The sequence below is a fragment of the Sturnus vulgaris genome, chromosome 1, assembly GCF_052056855.1.
Source record: "Sturnus vulgaris isolate bStuVul1 chromosome 1, bStuVul1.hap1, whole genome shotgun sequence".
NCBI lineage: Eukaryota > Metazoa > Chordata > Aves > Passeriformes > Sturnidae > Sturnus > Sturnus vulgaris.
The window spans coordinates 25,080,941-25,098,334 of NC_142243.1; the positions used below are offsets into that span (position 1 = coordinate 25,080,941).

The 17,394-nt window shown below is 51.9% G+C and overlaps 2 protein-coding genes and 1 long non-coding RNA gene across 6 annotated transcripts in view; 1 reads left to right on the forward strand and 2 right to left on the reverse strand.

The window, feature by feature from the left end:
- Positions 1-725, reverse strand: part of LOC148225113 (uncharacterized) — a 119,569-nt gene extending 118,844 nt beyond the window's left edge. The window contains exon 1 of one of the 4 annotated variants that reach the window (XR_015802569.1): positions 213-725. The gene's annotated coding sequence lies outside the window, so the exon portion shown is untranslated. The remainder of the gene's footprint in view (positions 1-212) is intronic. The other 3 variants (XR_015802568.1, XR_015802566.1, XR_015802552.1) reach the window with 3 other exon arrangements.
- A 1,696-nt stretch (positions 726-2,421) lies between these two features.
- LOC148225116 (uncharacterized) lies at positions 2,422-4,714 on the forward strand. Its single transcript, XR_015802590.1, has 2 exons — positions 2,422-2,560; positions 3,904-4,714. It is a non-coding gene; the product is annotated as an uncharacterized LOC148225116 (long non-coding RNA).
- Positions 4,715-5,243: 529 nt separating this feature from the next.
- On the reverse strand, positions 5,244-8,094 carry DLX5 (distal-less homeobox 5). The gene is made up of 3 exons (XM_014878482.2): positions 7,495-8,094; positions 6,166-6,350; positions 5,244-5,940 (listed from the first exon to the last, which is right to left on the reverse strand). The coding sequence occupies exons 1-3, from the start codon at positions 7,847-7,849 to the stop codon at positions 5,608-5,610; spliced, it is 873 nt and encodes a 290-aa protein (XP_014733968.1). The 5' UTR covers positions 7,850-8,094; the 3' UTR covers positions 5,244-5,607.
- Between the last annotated feature and the right edge of the window lie 9,300 nt (positions 8,095-17,394).

The following is a 17,394-nucleotide window of genomic DNA, read 5'->3' on the forward strand; positions in this document are numbered from 1 at the left end:
CGTCCGGGCTCCCGCCGCATCCCCGCCCCGCCGCCCCCGGCAGCACCGGAGGAAAGGGGGCGCTTCTCTGTCGGGGTCCGGACCGGGGAGGTAAAACCACCTGCGCGACAATGACCGCGAATGTGGGGGAGCAAAGACGGAATGTGCCTCGACGGGCAAGGCGCGGAGCAGTCACAAACCGACCCCAAACCCAAGCGAGCCCCAAAACTTACCCCTCTGAAAATCTGCTAAGCAAGGATCGGGGTCTAGAAATCTGTACTGAACAGAAGCAGTGGAGAATATTTTTCTGAGTCTCAGGGCAGAAGCTCTTTCTCTATATTCTTGGTTGAGTGAGCACATCCAGGTGTGAAATTGTTTGCACACCCCAGCACCTCTTATATTGCCAGCAAAATTAGCTGTTATTACTGTCACTGTTTAGTGATGGTTAGCTTGATAAAAAAAACCTGCTGTAATCAAGACCTGGCGCATCTTTGCAAATTGCAGATAATTGTAAACGTCCAGATTATGATAATAGCATCCTAATCCAGCCTGCAATATAATTATTACAGAGTGTTACATCTGAAACTGTCCAGTAGGGCTAATTCAGCCATTATTTAGACCCTATTTTTGCACTGCAAATGGGTTGCTGAGTTGAAAATGTACGATTGTAATTTCACGGGGCACTCAATGAGTAATGGTATAGGGAGGGAAAAATACAAAAGTGAAATGTGAACAGTAGCGATCAAATCAAACTCTGAAGGACAAAAGACTGTTTGATTCATAGGGAATGAGAAGAGCGGGAATTAAGAAAATAGCAAATCAGTGGTCTGCAGCGTTACGTGTCCAAATCTCAACGACTGCGAGCCTGATGTGCAGTCAGGGACTGCTGGTTCGGCTCCCGCCTTGCATCAGTCCGCCTCTCGGCTCAGCTCTTCCCGGCAGCCTCTCCCCGGCACCCGAAGCATCCCTGAGCTCCCCACCCATCCCTAAAAGAGGGGTCGCCATTGTCTTGTGCCTCCTCTCAGGTGACTGAACGTCACTTTCGGGCAAGAAGCCTCTGGAGCTTCGGAACGGGGCGGAGGACAGCGCGGGGTGCGGGACGCCGGCGCCGGGCACTCCGCGGCGGGCTGCAGAGCCGGCGGCCTCTTGCGCTCCCGCGCACCCGCTGGACCGGTCCTCAGGGGTCCTTAGGGAAATTATCACAGAACCGACTCGATTGTAATTAATTAATCAAAAGAGCTAACAGGACTACCTGCAGCTAGCGAGGTTAACTCACTGGGCTAGTTGGCTTTCGACTCCTGATTAACTTTTATTAACCCTGGACACGAAATACACAAACCCGCTTCATTTTTTAATGACCTAAATCATCAAAGCGCGGTTGCCGCCCGACCGGTTAGTCTCCGGTTAGTCTCCGCAGGGTCCAGATGAGAAGATGCAGTGCCCGGGGCCGGCCCCATGGGCAGGAGAGCTGCCGCCCCAGCCCTTGCTGGCCTCTCCCGACCGCAGCCGCTCCTGACAGCCCGCAGCCTTACTCTGCGCCTTTTTCTCCATGCGAATTAGTAAAAACCAGGAGAATGAAAGAAAGCTCAGGCGACAGCGCGAGGTGAAAGCTCTATAAAACTCACTATAAGGTGTGTATCGAGGAGACCGTAAAGATCTCCTGGAATGTGAGGGCCAGCTCAGCAACCGGGCAGATGATGCCGCTGCAGAGCACGAAGCCGGGTCAGAATCCGGCCCGGAGAGGCTGGCTGAGGCATCCTGCAAAACTCAGACTGAGGTTTAGACAGCCTCCCCGGGAGTGCCGAGGGGCAGGCGGCAGCGGAAGAGGACTGAGAATCCACCCCCAGCTTGACTTTGCTAAATGCTCAATCCAGCACAGGTTCTGGCCGGGGAGGGCACTCTGAGCCCTCACCTGAAAGTGAATAAGGATGTGAGGGAGCCGTGAGTTTTACCCTCGGCCTTGAAGGTCGTGTCAGTGAAAGGTACTCTCACAGACAGCAGGAGTGTGGGTGCGTAGTAGGATTTTTCGGGTCTGTATTCTAGGCAGAAAAACTATTGTTTATCCTCCCTGAATCGCATATAAATAGACACGCCACCGAACAAAGAGAACTATTTAACTGATGCGACACAAATTCTCCCTAGAAGGAGAGAGAGAAATACAGGCTTAATGTAAACTTCACGTTTCCTATTTTCATGGCTCTTATCTGACCTATAAAACAGGTTATTGAGTTACGGCAAGCAACCACTTAAATGACTGAAAGCAAGAAGAGGGGGTTCCCACACCACCCCCCCAACCCCCACCCGGGCCCCGATTTTCCTGAAGCAATAGATCTCCTTTCTGTAATCCACAACCGAAACACCTAAAGTCTGTCAGTCGCAAAATTGCGTGGCAGAAATCTTTAATTGATGCCACATGTGGGATGCACTCTGGGGACACAGCGCTGCCGGCGGTGGAGCGGGCAGAGCGCGGAGGCCCGCGCAGGCAGCGCGGCCGCGGGGGAGCGAATGCACAGGAGAGACCGAGGGGAGTGAGAAGGCGACAGGAACGCCTGATAAGCGGGCTGCCCTGCCGCGGTGACAGGTTGGAGGGGGTGTGTTTTTTCTTTCCCCGGGAAGGATCAGGAGGAAAACCGAGGCGTTTGGCGAGGAGGCAGCACTTCCCGGCTGAAGGCTGTGCCCGCGGGCGGTGCGGGCAGATGCCCGAGCAGGGACGGGGGCTCGGGCGGAAGCGGGAAGATGCTCCTCCCGCGACCGTAGGTGGGGGTGGCGGGCACTGTGTGTGTCTGGCGGTGGGAGATGTAGGTATGCATCCCAACCGGGAGCCAGCGCAGCCAGGGGTGGATGTGATATGGGTGTGAGAGCCCCAGGGGTGCAGGCAGTGTCCGGAGCGCTCGATCTGGAGGAGCGGGGGCTGCAGACTGCTCTGTGCGCGTGTGTCTGTGTGTCTGCGCGCGTCTGTGTGTATGTGTCTGTATGTGTGTGTGTGTCAGGCCCTGTGGCTGAGCCCTGGAGCCGCTCGGCACCCACAGGAATGTGGCTCCTCTCGGCTCCCCGAACTGCCCCGGCTCCACATGGAAGTGGCCGCCAGGAAAACAGAAGGGAGGGGAAGAGGGGGAGGGGCGGGGAAAGCCCCGAGCCAGCAATCCGCCGAGCCCAAACCCAGCATCAGACAAAGGACAGTTCATGCCATCCTTTTCCCGGGAAAGCAAAGGGGGAGGCCTGGCCGAGCTAGGCTCCCTCCGGCCGCCGCCGGAGCCCAGGGGATGCACCCAGGCGGGGAGAGGCATCGGGGTGTGCCTGCCTGTGTATGCGGGGACAGAGGGGACAGGAGCATCCTCCTCGGCCCGGGGCTCTCTCCTAGGGGCGGGCGGCCGTAGACTCTGAGTGTTCATCGAGGCCGGGGCTACGGCACGGGGAGCCCCGGCGAGGGCATTTTTATCCTCTATAGGAGAGGGATGCCAGGCTTTTTCCCGACCTGCCCAACACCAACCCGCTCTGGGAGGAGGAGAAATTAAGCAGGGAGAGGGATCGGCATGGAAACCCAGCCGAGCTGAATCGGCTGTCTTGGAGAGGCGAGCGATGCCTAGTCCAGTGGCCGCAGTGTGAATTCCCATCTCTGCCCGGCATGCTGCTTGCCGGCATTCTGCCTTCCCGGAGCTGTTCCTGCGCTGTCCGCCCGGGCCGTCCCGGCCCCGGCAGGTTACTGTGACCTAACAGCCCCTCAGCAGCTCCTCAAAGAAAGGGGTGGGTGGACCCACCTGGGAAATTGACTTCCACCTCTTGTGTCCAAACCTTTCTGCAAAGGGAAGTGACCTCCGGGAGGGAAGAATATCTTACTGCAAGTTGAATGCTTGTCTAAAGGAAAATGAGGAAAAGAGCGGAAGAAAATGAAAGGGTCGAGTTTTAAAAAATTTTTTTGTACAGGATGGAAGTTAGCAGAAGACATGGAGCCGAGCTTTTCGTCAGCCTCAGAGTCGCGGAAAGTCCCTGAAACCTTGCGAGTTAAATGAGCAGGGGACGGTCACGAGAAAGGTGGAAGAGATGAGGAGCAGAGGGGCACCGCGGCAGCGCGGCCGGTCTCCGGCAGCGGGCGGGGGGGCAGCCGGCGGCGGCCCCCGCCACCCTGCCTCCGGCACACCCGCACCCTCCCCGGCGTGCAGGGAGCACAACCGAACAAACTGGTCTATTGTACTGCAAGACATTTACCAACCCCCAAACCTGTTACAAAACAGCAATCCCCGGCTTCTTTCTTTGGGGAGAAAACTGCGCACACCACACTCACTCACGCACATGCACAAAACATGGCAGGCGGGAGAGGAAGGAGAAAAAAGGAGGGGGAGGGCAGCGGGGAGGAAGACTGGAGATAGGTAAGTGCGCCTCAGGGCAGGAGCGTGTCTTTTTGGGCCTCGTCTCCCCCCCTTCCAGCACTCTCCCCGCCAGCCTCAGCTTCCAGAGGAGCATCTTTCATCTCGGGGATTCTTCCAGCGACGCCTTTGGCACATTCACTGCTGTCGCCGTACCCCTCAGGGCCGTGAATTACCACTGCCCCCTAGGATGGGGGTCCCCGAGGGCCAGGACTTCTACTGGAAGAGAGCCCACGCTCCGTGCCAGTGGGCAGCGCTCCGGCCATCTCGCCCAAGCCATGCCTCCAGCGCTGAGCAGCCCTAGCGACTGCTCTGGCGCAAGGGTTTTTTTCCCTAAATCGTGTAGAAATAAAACAAAAACAATAAAAGTACCTCTGAAACGTTCCTCCTTCAGTCGAAGCCGCTGCAGGCTTTTAGCAGGAGCGAGGGGAGCGGGGCCCTCATTTTATTCTTTTCTCATATTTAGTGGCTCCCTTTGACGGAAACGTAATTTGTATAATTAGCCGAGCGCACACGGGCGACTGATGGGCTGTGGAGTGTGCAGCTCTCGACGCTAATTGCTCTCAGGAATGGATTCAAGGCGGCTTAAGGCGAGAGACTCGCTTTCTCGCATCAGGATGGGCAGCTTTCCCTTCAGCTTAAAGCACTATGCAGTAAGATGTACGCGGTCTTGCCAGAGCCCCTTTCGTGGCGGGGAGAGAGCACCGCCGCCCCTCGGCTGGCCCGTGGGTACCTGCAAGGGCCAGATCCTGCCAGCACACCCGGACTGTGGTGGCACTGCAGGATACTGGAACAGAACAACTCCCAGCTCCCATCCTCTTTCCTCACTTTCTTTCTGCAAGCAAATTAGTATTCTATTTTTTTCCTCTTATTAATAGAAGAAGGGGTAATTTGGAAACGTTTCTCTTGGTCGAAATAATTTTATTTTATTCAGAATATACAGTTTAATTCCTCTATCTACAATTATTTACAGGGTTAAAATAACATTGAAAAAAGTCTCTGGAAAAGTTGAGGTCATAGATTTCAAGGCACCAATGATAGTGTCCACAGCTGAGCCAAAAAATGTCCGTATTGTATAAAAAAGGGTTTCCTTTGAAATGCAATAAGTTACATGCACAAGCTTTACACATTTTAATCTTTTTGATTGTTTCTTTTCCCTTTAAAAAATTCCCCATATGCATTCCTTTCGTTATTATTCCTTAACAGTAAAACACAGGAGTCCAAGGAACAACAAAAAAATTAATAAAATAATAAGGGTCGGGTTCTAATAAATCGTCCCAGAGGCCAGCGCTAACGGGTGCTGTAGGGAGCCGTGGGGTTGGAGGTGGGAGTTGATGGAGTTGGCAGCGGGGTACCAAGAAGTGGAGCTCTCCAGGTAGCTGGATGCAGGGGACGGGTTGGAGTTTGGAGGGTGAGCGTGTGCGTGGGCATGGTGGCTGAGGGAGCGGGACGAGCCCTGAGATTCCCAAACCGCAGGTGACTGTGGAGAGTTGCAGGCCATGGGGTCGCTGGAACTGGGGCTGTGCTCCGGAGGCATCTCCCCGTTTTTCATGATCTTCTTGATCTTGGATCTTTTATTCTGAAACCAGATTTTCACCTGGGAGCGGGGCGAGAGGAGAGGAAAAGGGAGGAAAGGAGTGGGGAGGGAAAGCGACACCATTAATGCCCGCCTGGCAAGTCGGTGTTTCGCGGCTGCGGCGCCCCGCTGCCCTCCCGCCCCTCCGTGGGGACCGATCCAGCCCTTCCCGCCGCGCCGGGTGGGCCCGGGTTCTGGACCCGACGGACCGGGCCGCTCCGGGCCGAGCAGAGCTGCTCGCGGTACCTGTGTTTGCGTGAGTCCCAGGGAGGCTGCCAGCTCGGCCCGCTCGGGCAGGGCGAGGTACTGGGTCTTCTGAAACCTCCTCTGCAACGCTGCCAGCTGAAAGCTGGAATAAATAGTCCGGGGTTTGCGCACTTTCTTTGGTTTGCCGTTCACCATTCGCACCTCGGGTTCCGCCACCTCCTTCTCTGCACGGGTGCAAGAGCGGGAGAGAGACGCAGACGTTAAGTTCGGGACAGGCTCCACTCCGCGCCGCGCAGCCTGCGCCGCCGGGGCGGCATCCCGCCCGCGGGCCGGGCCGGGCCGGGAAGCGGCGCCGGCCCGACGGGCCCCTGCGGCTCCCCCCGGGGCTCCCGCAGCCGGGCGGCGGCCCCGCGCAGCCTCCGCCGGCTCCCCGCGGTGAGACGGGGGGGGAACCCGCTCCCTCCACACCGGCCTCGGCCACCCCCGACCCTCCTCCTCCGCCTCCCACGCCCGCCCTGGGCATCCTGCCGGGCGCGCAGCGCTGCGCGGGCGGGAGCGCAGGGCATGCGCGGCCACCGCGGGCGCTGGGAGGATGGTTGGGGCCCTTCTGGGAAGAGCTCTGTCCGGAGCGAAGTCGGACCCAAGGCATCGACCACTTCCTCTGCACGCCCGCGCCATCCCCCTGCCGCCGCCGGCGTGTCCCCAAGCGCCGCCGCGACCGCACTCGTCCCAGCCAAGCCCCAGCCGCTTGGCTTTACCACGGGATTGGGTTTTTTCCTCCCTGACTTTTTCCCCCCCTTTTCTTTATTTTTCTTTCTTTTTTCCCCCCTTTTTTTTCTTTTTCCCTACAGCAAGTTACAAAGAAGCAAAGCACTAAAATCGCGACGCTTTCTGGTGAAAACCCCCCCTGGCTTCGCAGCCCCGCCACGGCTGGTCTCCCCCTCCCAGTCTCCTCCCCCGCCCCTCCAGCACAGGGGGAAGGAAACTTTCTTCAACACCGCGAACCTGAGTTTGAGACACGCAACAAGGCTCGGCTATTTTCTCCCTCTTCCTGCGGGAGGAAGGAGGAGGGAGGTAGCCATGGGGGCCCGGCGCAGCTGACAGAAGCGCTAAAGCACCAGTCCTACGATTTGTAGTTTAAATCATGCGGGCTGGTCAAAAGAAGTAGACCAGTAAACAAGTTCTCCACTTTTTTTTCCCCCACCAACTTTTTTTTTTTTTTTACCCTATTTATTTATTTAATTTTTGTTTCCCTTCTAGTTCAGGGAAAGCCGTATCCCCGTGGTCCACGGGTCAGGGATCTGCCGAGGCGCACTCCCCCAGACCCCCCAAAGCCGCGGGAGGTTTCCGCACACCCCCGGCCCTCACCTGGCTGGCTGGCGGAGCTCTGGACGCGGTTGTAAGCCCCGCTGTACTGGTGGTAGGGGCTGGCGTAGCTGTAGTCTGCATAGGCTTTGGCAGGATAGTTCCCGGCAGATCCGTTCATGCCGTGGTACTGATACTGGTAGGGGTTGAGCGCTTTGCCGTAGGAAGCCGAGGTAGGCGAGCAGTAGCCGTGCGGGGCTCCCCCCGCCGGGCTGTAGTAGTCGGAATCCGTAGCGGAGGACTCGGGTAAAGTGGGAGATTCCTGGGACGGGTGGTGCATGGCTGCAGCCGTCTGGAAAGGAGCTTGGAAGTCGCCGGATCTGATGTTGGGGACCCTTCTGTCAAATACTCCTGTCATAGCTCGGAGCCGGCGGCGGGCTGGGGCTGGCGGCGGGGCTGCTCGGGTCTAAGCAGACATGTCTGGGGGAGGAGGCTGCGGCGCGGTGTCTGTCTCCGGCAGACTGCTGGCTGGGGCGCAGCATAGGCTTGGTTAAATCCTTAATTGCGCTCTTACGCACAGCAGGGTGGATCGGGTTCCATTGGCCAGAGCAATCGGGAGCAGCGACACCCTAACTCGTCCAACTAGTTTAGCACAACAAAGCTTCAGCTAAAAAAAAAAAAAAAAAAAAAGAAAAAGAAAAAAGAAAAAAAAAAAAAAGAAGAGGGAAAAAAAAGAGGAAAAAAGTCCCATTCAACCTCTTTTTAAAGTGAATACCAACAGCAATCTCCGAGTGGGAGCGTCGCGATTGGGAGGTTTCTGGCTCCCCCCACCTCTACAGCCGGCGAGGGGGCTCGGCCAGCCCCGCTGCCCTGCAGCCCGATGCCCCCGCACCTCCACCCGCAGGGCTCTGGGGGAGGGCTGCAGCCACGACGCTCGGATTTGCCGTCCGGTCCCCCTTGGCTACTTTGATGGCTTGGGAACACCGCACTGGGCGCTCCTGGTTCCCAACTCGATTGCTGATCTGGTGACAATACCCATTAACGTCTGACCGTGCTGTTTCCCTCGGACCGTCCTCCTTCCCTGGGGAAACGTCCGGGACCTCCGCGCTAAATACAGCAAACCCTGTTACCCCATAGTACCTTGAATTTTAGTTACATCATTTCCTGCATTTCCAAGACCCTAGCACGGCCCGCAGCCAGCCGAGACTCCCTGCATAATGCCCTGCCGTGGGGGTGTGGGGGAGCTGCTTGTGGCACCATACGGCCTAGGGGCACCCACCCCACGGATTTGGCGAAAGGCGACCTGCCCGTGGCACGATCCCAGGGCTAGAGAGCCCCCGACTCTCTCGCCAGCCCTGGCGCCCCTCCAGGTGCACTTGTGACCGCCCAGCCCCACGAGCGTGCGCTCCTCATCCCTCCGGGGCGATGCTCACCGCCTGGTCCGCCTCCGGCCCAGGGTCAGAAGCCCCTCACAGAGGGAGCTCAAATCACCCTCACGCGTGGGCAGGACCACTGTGAGGCCGTCGTGGGGCTTCTCCACTTGGAGGCTGTCTCAAGATCCCGCTTTCCGGGTGACAGCCCCAGGGAAGTGACTGGCGCTGTGCGGGGGTATCCTCCCCACAGCACTCCGGCCAGCAGCACCCTCCTTCACCCTCCACCTGCACCCGTTTTCTAGCGCTCATCTACGCACCCAGGTCCCAGGCAACGCGCTCTATGTCTGGGCCGGGGCGAGCCACGGGCTGGTGATGCCCGTCCCTGCCGATTTTACAGCAGTGTTGCAAAAAAAAGAAGGATCAAATTTTACTAGACACTAAGGAAAACAAATAAAAGGCTGTTTTCAGTGACCTGGAGTTGTAGATTTTTCTGAAGTTGTTTACTCTCCAGATTTAGCCTGTTTGCTCACCGAAGATCTCCCAGCCAGCTGAGTAACACTTGTAACACAACCGTGCATGTTGTACTTGAACTTATTGTTTGCTTTGGAAATGTCCACAGCTCATATAAAATCACATTAAACAAATCCCTAAGCATTTCATTACATGAATCACTTACTTAAATCCATTGGAAATATCTCTCCCCTCTTTTTTTTTTTTTTTTTTTTTTTTTTTTTTTTTGTTGTTGTTGTAAAGAGAGGAACCGGAGAGGGACATATGTTTACGACTGGGGAAGGGGAGAATATGTTTATTAAAGCTCCCAGTTTTTGCATCCAGTTGGAAGGGACGGTAGAGATTTTAAGCAGACGAAGAGGGGGAGAGGGGGAGGAAAGCCCATTTGTGTCATAAATTCCAGGGCACTGCACTTCAACACGTCCGGGCAGGAAGGTGCCGTTTTAGGGGAGAGAACGGGAGAGAAGCTGCCCCAGCAGCTCTGGAGCCGCGGCGGGTCCCAGCCAAGGCGTCCCTACAGGCTCCTTGTACAGCTCACCGGGGAAATCTGGATCTCTGCAGCAGAAAGTTTCCTCTTGTTTTATTCAGCAGCAGTGCAGGGGCCAAAAAAAAAAAAAAAAAAAAAAAAAAAAAAAAAAAAAAAAAAAAGCTTCGATATTAACAAGGGAAAAAAAAGGCAGAAGCCCATCAGATCCAACCACAAACCCCCCAAGATGATTTTTTTTTTCTGAAGGCATCCGCCGCCGTTGCAGTCCGTGAGAGGATTACCGGGCTGAGGGCATACAAATCCGCCTGTTTGCGGGTTTCCTGCCCCCCATCCTTCCCGGCTCGAACCCGATTTTCTTGCCTTTCTGCAGTTTTCCCCCAGCGGTTTTTATTTAACACATCCGGTGGGAGCGGGCCGTTTCGAGGGAGCCGGAGTCTGTTTTCCATTTCACAATATGGTCATTGTTTACCGGCACATGCCCGCCGCGTCGCCTGAGCGGCTGCCCGGGGCCCCCGCGGCCCGTTGGGGCCCGAGCCCCGCTGTCCCCCGGGGGAGGTGGGCGCTGTGTCCCCGCGTCCCCGCCGCCGCCGCCGCCGCCGCCGGGGCCGCGCCGAGCCGTGCCCGTGCCAAGAGCGCCCCGCCGTGGCCGCGGGCCCGCAGCGCCGCCGCGCTACCTGCGCGCCTCCGCCCCTCCCGCCCCGCCGCCGCCGCCGCCCCCGCCGGGGCCAGACTGAGCGGCGGCGGCGGGCGCGGAGCCGGGCCGCCCCGCCAGCGCTGTCCCCTCAGGGCACGGGGACCGGGGCGCGGGAGCCGCCGGGCCGGCGGCCGCGGCAGGACAACGCGGCGATTGTTCCCGCCCGCGCCTGGGAGCTGCCGCGGGGGCGGCGCTGGGGCCCCGACCGAGCCCCGCGGCGGGACGGGCGCTGTGTCCCGGCCGCTGTGTCCCGGCCGGTGCCCGCCGGCCGCCCCGCCCTGCCCCGGGCCTGGTCGGGAGTATCCCCACCGGCTGAACCCTCCGCCCCGGTTCGCTCCGTCCCCTCTCGCTCAGCAGCGCTTTGTTTCCAGCCAACGAGAGAAATATTTCGGATGAGCCTCTCAGACTTTTGGATAAAATCTTGCAATTGTTCGCAGAAAATCTTTCGCTTTCTGGATAAAATATTCTCTCTTGGGCACCGAGTTTTTGCTGGGAAGCTTTATTTGCATGGAAATTGCTGGCAAAGAATGAAAGGAAATTTTTTCCCTTCCTTAAAAAAAAGCCCCAAACAGCCCTCCGCAATGGAAACACGAATTAACTCTTGTTTTACAGCATCAGAAAATGGTGATTGCCATTCAACAACTTCAATAACTGAGGACTTTCCTCATCTTAGGCTTAGGACTTGTTTACCTAGGGGATTGTTTTCAAGATGAAGAGGCAAAGGGGTTGAAAGTCCTTGTATTCTCACCTAAGGCCAAAAAAAAAAAATCTGCTGCAAAGTAAAAAGTCTTGTAATTTTCAGTATGGGCAAAAGCTATCGGGGATCCAGTGGAGAGGGTTAGTGAACTGCCCAGAAGGATGCTCACAAGACAGTGAGAAAGGGAGAAATACAGGAAAGGATTTTGGAAAGCAGCAATTGCAAGCAGGGAAGGAGAAATAAACCTGACAGAAAACTCAGGGAAGGCATTAAGCCTTTTTGCTCACATTTTAGTAACTTTCTGAAGAGCCTTTGGCTTTGGGTACAGATAGTTCAGGGAGAGGAAAATGGACATGTCTCCACCTAGGCACGACATGCTCTGCTATGGGGAACTTAAATTACTCCTAAAGGCAAAGATGTTTGTGCTCCTGTGAAGGTCACCGTTTGTGTTGATGAAGGATGCACATGTGAACTTGGGATCAAAGCCTGTGTGGTCCCTCAAGCACTGGTGCAGGCATTGTTTTAGCCCTCCATCCAAAAGGGTCATCCGTCCAAAAGGGTAATTTCCCACCCCTGGAACAGTCTTTTCTCTTCTAGTTTCTCGTGTGTGCCCAAGAAATACTGGGCCTCCAGTTAATGAAGTGAACCTGCCACTTTGGCATTTCCATGGCTGATGGATTCACTGCCACGCTTGGCCACAGACTAGGCTCTGCTGGCCTCGCTTGTCCAGCCTGTAAATTGCACAGCGCATAAAAACCATGACATACAGTGTTAGGAATTAAAATTTGCTTTTTAGGGCAACCTGTGACTGTCTCTTTCCGTTGCCAAGGAGCTGACAAGAGAGCATACACTTACACCTATTTACCCCAAATTGCACCACTGTGAGTGAAGAGGCGAGCTAGGGCTTCTTGTTAAGGTCAGCTGTAGCAGGCTGAGCCAAATGTGGGGGACAAGACAATGTTATGGGATTCCTGGAGACTCAAGGCTTCTGCCTGCATCCCCCCTTCCCTCTTTCCTCAGGGCATACCTTCCAGGGTTGCTGAGGGGTTGCTTAGCTGTTTCTTGATGCATCACAACCTTCCCAAGGCAGGGCATTTTGCAGTCACAGTTGAGTCACGGCCTGCTCCTCCAGAAAGGGAAATATTCAATGAACTCTCCCATTCCTTTACCTTTTGGAGCTCTGTCCACATGAGCTCATGGAGCAGATGGAGAACTCACATTATTCTTCCATTCATGGGCTCAACATGGATGTGACCCATCTCAACAAATATGGAGATGTGCTCTGGGCTGGGCAGGATGTTTCAGGAAAAGTCTGTCCTAGTCTTTTTTCCTGTTTCCAGCCCATATGCTTCCATTGCGATGTAACACTGGCCTCTTTCTAAGGTCATGGAGGCCAGCAGAGAGCCATCATCAGAAAACCCAGCTTTTTGCAATGGAGTTGTTCTTCTACCTGCCTCCTCCTCAGGTGGTTGGATGTTGTTATTTCAATAACTGTAGGTGCTTCAGCTGATGTGAGGCCCAGTGGTTTTAAAGAAAGCCAAGACACAAACCAGATAGAGCCCTCTCCAGATCTGCAGTTTGGGTCAGTGAGAGCTGCAGAAGCATGGCTCCCTGTGCAGTTGCCCCCAAGTTTCCGTAACAGATGTTTGAGCATGGATCTGGAGCTGCATGGGCAAAGCGGCTGCTGGAGCTGCTGCTCTGATGCAGAGCATGAGGAGAGCTGAATGTAAAATCTCTTCTGGCCAGAAACACTACAGGGAAAATATTTGCTCTAGCTGCTCTTGCTGCCCAGCAGCAGTGCCACAGGGAGGACACTGCAGACATCTGGCACGGCAGACAGTGATGGCAGTCACATACTGGGAAGGGCCTCCAACCAAGAGCAGAGGAGGAAAAGACCTCAGCTGTGGCAGCAGGAGGGGCAGGCATGAATGACTTCAGGAAATTCAGCATCCTGGATGAGTGGGCAGCTGGGCTGGATGACTGTAATGATCTTTTCAGGCCTTAAAATTTATTGCTGTAGCTTTTAGCTCTGGGTAGCCAAAGGCAGTTGCTCCTCGAGGAAGAGGGTTGATTCATCTCCAGCACAGGCATTCACTCTGCTTATTCTCTCTCGCCTGTCACATCTCCTTCAGCTGTAACTCACTTGTCGGTTGGCCTCTCAGATAGGAGCAGGGTTGCTGCCTCTCCGCAGGACTTCAGATGTGAGATAAATCCCTTTGCATCCCAATGGCACAGGAATGCTTTCCTAGACCTCTGACATCCCTGTTAAAAGATGACCGCTCAAAGAATTCGAGGCACAGCTCTTCAGGCCCTTTGGTGTTCTGTCAGCAGGGCAGGGCAGGGTAGGGCTGCTGGCTGAGGGGCTCAGGAGAGCCTGCCTCCGGCCCCTTGTGGCTTTTAACTTACAAATCTCAGGAATTAAGCTTGCAATTTTCCTTTTGCTCTTTTTATAATGATCTAATACGCTGTTTTCCTACAGAGGTCAGCCAAACTTTTATAATTTAGACCTTGAAGGATTTGCAGATGATGGCAGCCTTAGGAAAAAATTTCGAAAACTCTTGCTTAGCTAACGCCTGTGCAATCAGCTCGAGTCAGGCAGTGTAAAACCATGCACAAATCCATGAAGAAATTAACAACAGCGATTAAACGGTGGGAGCAGTGAATGTAAGAAGGGACAATGAATAAGGGACCAGGACACCTTGCAGATTAAAGTGGCAAATGCACGTGTCTTGTCATATGGTTCTGTCCCTATTACTTATTCATTACATGGTCTGCCTGGCCTTACCTATTAAGCTCATCAATATGTACCCACCAACAGTACGTACTCTACCTAGCAGTAGAATATATCTACAAAATGATTTAATAACATGCATCTCTGTCATAAAATCCAAGTTATTTTCAGTTCTTCAGTTATAGCTTTGCCTTTTTAATAATACTTCTAAAGTAAATATACTCTTGGCTTTCCCCATGTAATTTCAGGGCTACATTATTTTATTTCATCTCATCTCCTGCCTTAGGTTTTATGTCCTTCACCGAAACATACACTACCATAATTCAGACTTGGTCTCCTGAAAGTTCCCTATGCAGTACAGGGGAGCCTTCTTCTCTTTCATCTTTCACAATCCAGTCTGCAGCTGCAAGCAGCCCTGCAGGGAAGTTGGATGTCGCTGGCTGCGTTGTCAGTGCTGTCTCTTCAAGGGGCTCTCTAAGGTCACCACCATATTTATAAGCATAGAGGAAAATGCTTTTCTTTTTCTGGTGCTCATTTTTTCATCTTTGAATTACATCTTTGTCCTTGAAAGAGGGCCTGCTGCAAGAAACATCAAGATGCTCTGCTTTAAGATTCATTTTACATTCCTGTGAAGATCTTAATTTATTGGAAAAATGGAGGTTATTTTCTTCTTCAGTTAAGATTTCTTCATCACAATGTTCTGTAGTCAGTGACTAAAAAATAGCTCTTGGGGCTGTATAATTTGTGCTTCTGCAAGCCTGCTAGTTCTTTTATTATTAAGAAAATGCCTTGGTTTGGGAATGAGAAATAAGGTGGTTTTCTTCAGAGACAGATTTTGAATATGCAGGCACGTATTTTGAGGAAAAGTATCCCCTGGGTGGATACCTACAGAAGGAAAAGAATTTTCATTAAAGATATTTAAGTGAAAATACATTCGGATTAGAAATAATATATGTTTTACAATTTTTCTTTCTTCTTTCAAAAAGCATAAATTAATTTTTTAAAAAAAGACCAAAAGGTTATGGTTGCTTCTGCATGACTCATCATACTTTTCATGAAGATGCCTCCTTTTCCAAGTGAGATCTTTGGATCAAGTAGAAGAAAAAAGAATGATGGAGACATGACTGAACAAGGTTGTATGGCTTATGCTGTACAGGAAACCAGGGCAAAGATTGCTGTGTTCCCCTCTGGCCTTCAAATCTTTTTGTCATTTTCATAAAAAGTTCTGCTTTTTTCTCACATGCTGCCAAACAACATCACATCACCCTGATTTCAGAATTGTTCTATATTAGAAATGGTGTGTGTGTGATGATGCCTGACTTTGAGATTTTTCATCAGTTGAAAGGACAGCAGTTAACCCCACAACTCTTTACAAGGTGTGCATGGCCACATCTTCCTTTACCCCTGATCTCCACAGGGAACCCACCTGACACAAATCACCACCATGATCCATGTCCTGCTAAACCAATAGAAAGGGTCTCCACTGGTTTCAGTGGGAGTAGACAGATGTCTGTCCACGTTCCCTCTCCTGGTTCAACACCTGGAGCCACAGAGCTGCAGATTCTGCCTTACCCTATTCATTGCAGCACTCGTGCTTGGCTCTCAGCTGTTGTCTTTCCAACCCATTTTGCTGGAGGACTCCACTGTGATGAGTTGGACAAAATCTTTTCTTTCTGTGGAACTTATTACTGAATTTAGGCAGCTGAGAAAACCTCGTCATGCTTGCTGTGACTCTGTCTCAGTGAACTTGCAGTCTAGAGAAGGTATGGATAGACTGAGAAAGCCACTGCCCTTAAGCCTGTCCTCAGCCTTTCTGCTGTGTTATACAAAAGATGACAATTATCCTCGCTGGCTTTGGAAAAGAAGCTAGATAAAATGCAGAGATTATGAAGGGAAGCAGTCATATTACAACAATTCTGGGCAATGAAATAATAGTTGTGGGTGGAGTGATAGAGATGGTACAGTGTCATCCAAATGCACACTGGTGCCAGCGTGAGTCTTTCCAGCCACAGTCAAAAGAACTTTATGCAGCCCTTTGTTTGCTTTCACACTGTGATATAAAAGGTGAAACCTTCCATAGACTGGAGTGAGCAGGATGTCATTAGCGTTATTCTGCATAGGATTTCAGAGGAGACGGCTTCAGGTGTTCATGCACAGGATTTGGACTCAGGATCTCTATCAAATCTAGTTCTTTTTTTGGTGAAGTAATTGGTGGTGTTGCAGCTTGAATGGAGCAGAGCTCTTTACTGAGGGCTTCCCATTTAATCTTTTCTCACTAGGACTTCAGGAACTAATAGAGTGTTAACAAAAGAGTGAGAATCACATTTTTCTGCACATTTTGTTTTTATAATTGTAATATTATAGTGCTGTTTACTCAACCAATATAAACCCAGTGCTCTTGGCAAATACTTACAATGTGTGTGCTCTGAATTTATTCTTTGCAAAGCAGACTTTACACGCCACAGATGAAAACGCTTCAGCCTTTATTTAAATAGGAAATAAAAGGGATTGCATTACTCTACTTCTTTGCAAGCTGAAAAAAACCAAGGCATTGTCCTCTTTCAGAGTTCAGATTTCATTTTCTTCAAATGAAGTTGCAGTGGTTAGATTTATAAAACCTCTATTCTTTTTTCTTTTCTTTTTTCACAAATCTGCAAATTTCCTATCTTTTAAGTGTTTGCACAGAGTCAAAAAGGAAACAATAGAAACACAGATCTTCAAGCTGGCATGTAAAATGGCAAGAACAAGATCTGAACACTTAATACCACTGTAGCTATGAGATTATTTTAAAATTATTTTTTTCTGAAAATTCTGTACTTTATTTATGAGGGCAAATCAGAGTGCAAAGTAGAGAAGACATTTCTAAAGATTTTCTTGGACTGTTTAAAGCTGCATCTGAAGACATGTAGATGTACAATAGAAACACATAGACCAAACTACTATTGTGTTTTACACTTTGGCATTTTTGCAAACTTCTGTAATTACGTCTTTTTAGTACATTAAAACAAACAGCAAGGAAATAGAAAATATTTCTTCCACAGCTGTGTTTACAACCTTAAATGTGTTCTTTTTTTTCCTCAACCAGGCAACCAGTCTGAGATAAGAGGTTTCCCTGCTGTGTAACACAGCATAATCAGAAGCACACACAACACCTACCTGGAGTATTCCAACATGCAAGAGTAGTGGAAAATTAAAGAAATAGAATGGAAAAGTCAATAGCTTTTTCCAGTGAGACACATTTGACACAGCAATAGACATACTTAAAAAATATATGAATGTACATAAGATGTTGGTGAATTTCTTTCAGTGAAAATTCTGTTCATATGGGGGGGAAAAAAGGACTATTCAAACTTTCTTGAATAAATCCAAATTTTAATTGAAAAATTTTTAAACAGATTTTAACACAATGTGAATCATGATTTTCCACTTTCTTTACTACTTTGGGGAGCATATTTTACATAAATCATAGCC

Bases quoted from the DNA above. Each gene is read 5' to 3' on its own strand.
- DLX5 (XM_014878482.2), bottom strand. From the start codon at position 7,849: ATGACAGGAGTATTTGACAGAAGGGTCCCCAACATCAGATCCGGCGAC. The intron at 6,351-7,494 runs GTGAGGGCCGGG...GCACCCGTGCAG, and splicing joins GAGCTCCGCCAGCCAGCCAG to AGAAGGAGGTGGCGGAACCC. The intron at 5,941-6,165 runs GTACCGCGAGCA...CCCCGCTCCCAG, and splicing joins TGGGACTCACGCAAACACAG to GTGAAAATCTGGTTTCAGAA.